Below are 3488 nucleotides of genomic sequence, written 5' to 3'. Positions count from 1 at the left end.
GTCCATGAAACTCTGGCCACTAGCACTCCCATCACGGGTAGGACTGCCCCTGCTGTTGGATCTGCCAGGTAGTGTGAGCAAGTCTGTCTGTAAAGTCTCTGTGTCAGTGGCGACCATGCTATTTTGGCCTCCCAGCACATTATCTGTGAGGTAGTGAATCCCATCTGGGTGTTAGAGCAGCTGCCCCAAGAGACAGGAAGTTGCTCTGTCTGGATCCTCTGCGGGAGATGACGTCATCCATCCTGGTCTGGGGATATTTGTATCTCTTCTGTTCACAGGCTCAGTAGAGGGACTACTAATATCAGATAGGCATCAATCTGTGTTCATAAGTGACCTGACAAAAGCATAAGAAATACTGTTTCTGGCACAGACTTGAGAGTTAAGTTACGGTGACTTAGGTGAGGTGCACACGCCTCTCCTGGACGCCCCTGCACTGACACCCCCTCTTCTCCTGCTGCAGGTGTACTTTCCGGTTTCCCAGCACGGCCATCAAGATCCAGTTCACGTCACTCTATCACAAAGAAGAGGCTCCAGCCTCCCCGCTCCGGCCTCTCTACCCTCAGATCTCTCCACTGAAGATCCACATTCCGGAGCCGGATCTCCGGAGCATGGTCAGCCCCGTCCCCTCCCCGACTGGCACCATAAGGTAAGCGCCCCAGCCTGTCCCCGGCCACCAGGAGGGAGGGGAGTGATGCAGACGTGCCTGTTGTATGCAGTCCTAGTGTCCATGGCTGTAAAAAGTGTGAGCATTGTTTCATATAAAGAGTGACCAGCTGAGCCCTCAGCTCAGTGATACCTGTGCCTCTGGTGACAACCTCCATGCACGGCACACAGCTCCAGTCCTGTCATAGGATGGGAAAAAGACATGTGCCTGAGGGGCAAGAGTTCACACTTTTTTTTTTTAGAAAGCAGGATTTATTGAGAGGACAGAAAACCTCCCATGGTGGGAGGGGACCTGAAGGAGTTGCCCCATACATTTTTTAATGCTTCACTGCTTCATCATGGACATTTCCAAATGAAGCTGCTGTCCTCTCTTGACTGGCCCGAAGAAGTAGTGGCCACGTATGGTTTGGTGCCTGTAGTCCTGCCATAGCACTGGCAGTTTTCACATCGCTTCTGTGTCCTCGGCAAAGGCAGAGCATGTGTTAGGGTTGTTGTGAAAATTGTGTTGACCTCACATATGCCCTAAAAGGGTGTCAGGGTCTCGGGGTCTCGGACTCTCAGGGATCTTGGTGAAGCACTCTCTGAATGCCGTGACTCTGGTAGAGCAAGTGTTGGCCGCTCCCAAGTGTCACATGTCTGTCCCTCCCCCAGCGACCAGCACACTCTGATGGGCCACTTGTCATACTTTTTCAAGGTCTGGGGTTAGAATTATAAATTACCTTCTCTGTTGTAGAACCACCAGGGTCAGGTCCCTCTATCCTGTCAGTGTGTTCCTGCACTCTAAGTTTAAGTTCCAAGGTGGCAATCATTTGCATTTGTGTTGCATGGAGTTGGCTGCGTTTTTCCAGAGCCAGTGGGTGGGTGAGTCTCACTCACAGAGAAAGATATTTCGGGAGAGTACTGGGAAATGGTGAGGCCTGTGTGTGACCAGGTATTTGCCTTTGGACGGTTGCCTTAGCCTCTGGGCCTGTGTCCCCTTCTGTGGAGCCAGCACGCTGATTCCATGATCCTTTGTACTGATGATGGTGAATAACAGCTTGAAAACTGGATATGTGCCTGGCCTGTGCGTAGCACTGCATATGCAGTGTCTTATTCAGTGTTTACAAGTTTCATGAGACCATGTTCTGGAATTAGATAGTGGTGTGGGTTACACAGCTTTGTGAGTACAGTCAGAACCACTGAATTGTACATTTTAAATGGTGAATTGTATGCTATGGGAACTATACCTCTTTTCAAATTTTTTATTTATTTTTTGTAGAGACCATCTCACTATATTGTCCAGGCTAATCTCAAACTCTTGGCCTCAAGCGATCCTTCTGTCTTAGCCTTCTAAAGTGCTGACATTGTATCTAGCTTATGTCTCTGTAAAGCTGTTAACATCTTATATGTACTTAAATCTGTATCCAGTATCACCTTAAAGTCACTGTGGAAGGCTGAGCATGGTCACTCACACCTGTCATCCCAGCACTTTTGACTAAAGCAGGAGGATCACTTGAGGCCAGGAGTCTGTGACCAGGTTGGGCTACATAGCTAGACCACATCTCTGTAAAAAAGTTAAAAAATAAAGCCAGATAGAGAGCACCTGTAATCCCAGGAGGCTGAGGAGGCTGAGGCAGGAAGATCGCTTGAGCCGAGGAGTTGGAGGCTACAGTGAGCTATGATGATGCCACTGCACACCAGCCTGGGTGATAGAGTAAGACTCTATGTTGTAGGGAAAAAAAGAATAGCCACTATTGAAAGCCAAGATCAGTTCATGTACTGCTAGGAGCTCAGACCAGGAAGAGGCCTGTCAAGGTGGTAGGGAAGGGCCTGCCAGGTCCAGAGAAAGCTAACCCAGATGGTCATTTAGGGGCTTTTGAGGAAGAGATAGGCCAGCATCTCGGCCTTAGACTGGCATGGGTTAATACTCAGGTTTTGCTGGGCATGGTAGTGCACGTCTGTAATCCCAGTTGCTTCTGGAGGAGGAGATGGGAGGATCTCTTGAGCCCAGGAGTTCAAGGTTGCAGTGAGCTATGATCACCACTGCACTCCAACCTGGGCAATAGAACAAGACCCTGTTTCTTAAAAAAAAATTTTTTTTAAGTCAGGTTTTAATTCAGCCAAATAGAAGCTATTTAAGACAGAAAAAATGTTGGTTTGTACCTGGAGGGCTTAAGAAAATAAAAATATTTCCCAGTAACAGTCCAGATGAAAGGAGTAGCCAGCTGGTAAGATATTCAAGTAAAGCTCTGCGCACTAAGGTCGCTTTTGTGCCGGAAGAGAGGCCGTGGTTTGCAGGGGAGCTGGGACGAGCGCGGCTCTCCTAAACCGGGGACGCTCCCGCCGGCCGCAGCCCTCCCGGGAAGCCGGGCTGGCGTGTACGTGTACGCATGCGTCCTGGGTGGAAGCTGCGCTGGGGGGCCGGAGAGAGGGGCCCGCCCGGCCCGCCCCCTCCGCCCGGCCCGCCCCCTCCGCCCGGCCCGCGCCCTGCGGCGCCGCGTGGGGCCGCGTTCGTGTTGCGAGAGTTCCTCGCGCAGCAAGTGGCGGCCTGGGGACCGGCCCTTCCTCGCGTTCTGGCCTTCCATTGCTAGAACCCAGGATCTCTGTTTACTTCCGCTCATCTTTGCTCGGTGGAATTCAGTGAGGGTTTAGCAACCTCAGAGGCCCTCGAGGTTTTGCTGCCAGGACCTTCTCGGTTGAGTTTCTGCCGCAGGGCGGAGCCCGTGTTTACAAACACGCCCGGCCGCCCCTCCCGTCCGCGGCCGCCCCTCCGCCCGCGCGCGGCCGCTGCCTTCCTAATTTGGTGCGACTTGGCCCGGGCTGTGCCCATTGGCCGTCGGCGGCTG

General features: G+C 52.1%; 1 protein-coding gene across 1 annotated transcript in view; it reads left to right on the top strand.

Annotated features, from left to right (window-relative positions):
• Window positions 1–448: 448 nt before the first annotated feature.
• FOXK1 (forkhead box K1) overlaps window positions 449–3488 on the top strand; it is a 16076-nt gene continuing 13036 nt past the window's right edge. The window contains exon 1 of the mRNA XM_008072018.2: window positions 449–646. Within this exon, the coding sequence (XP_008070209.1) occupies window positions 609–646 (38 nt within the window). The 5' untranslated portion in view covers window positions 449–608. The remainder of the gene's footprint in view (window positions 647–3488) is intronic.

The sequence above is a fragment of the Carlito syrichta genome, unplaced genomic scaffold (genome assembly GCF_000164805.1).
Source record: "Carlito syrichta isolate Samal-C Ts95f unplaced genomic scaffold, Tarsius_syrichta-2.0.1 Scaffold113659, whole genome shotgun sequence".
Classification (NCBI taxonomy): domain Eukaryota; kingdom Metazoa; phylum Chordata; class Mammalia; order Primates; family Tarsiidae; genus Carlito; species Carlito syrichta.
The sequence above is the reverse complement of the archived record's forward strand: the minus strand, read 5'-3'. Positions and strand labels throughout refer to the sequence as shown.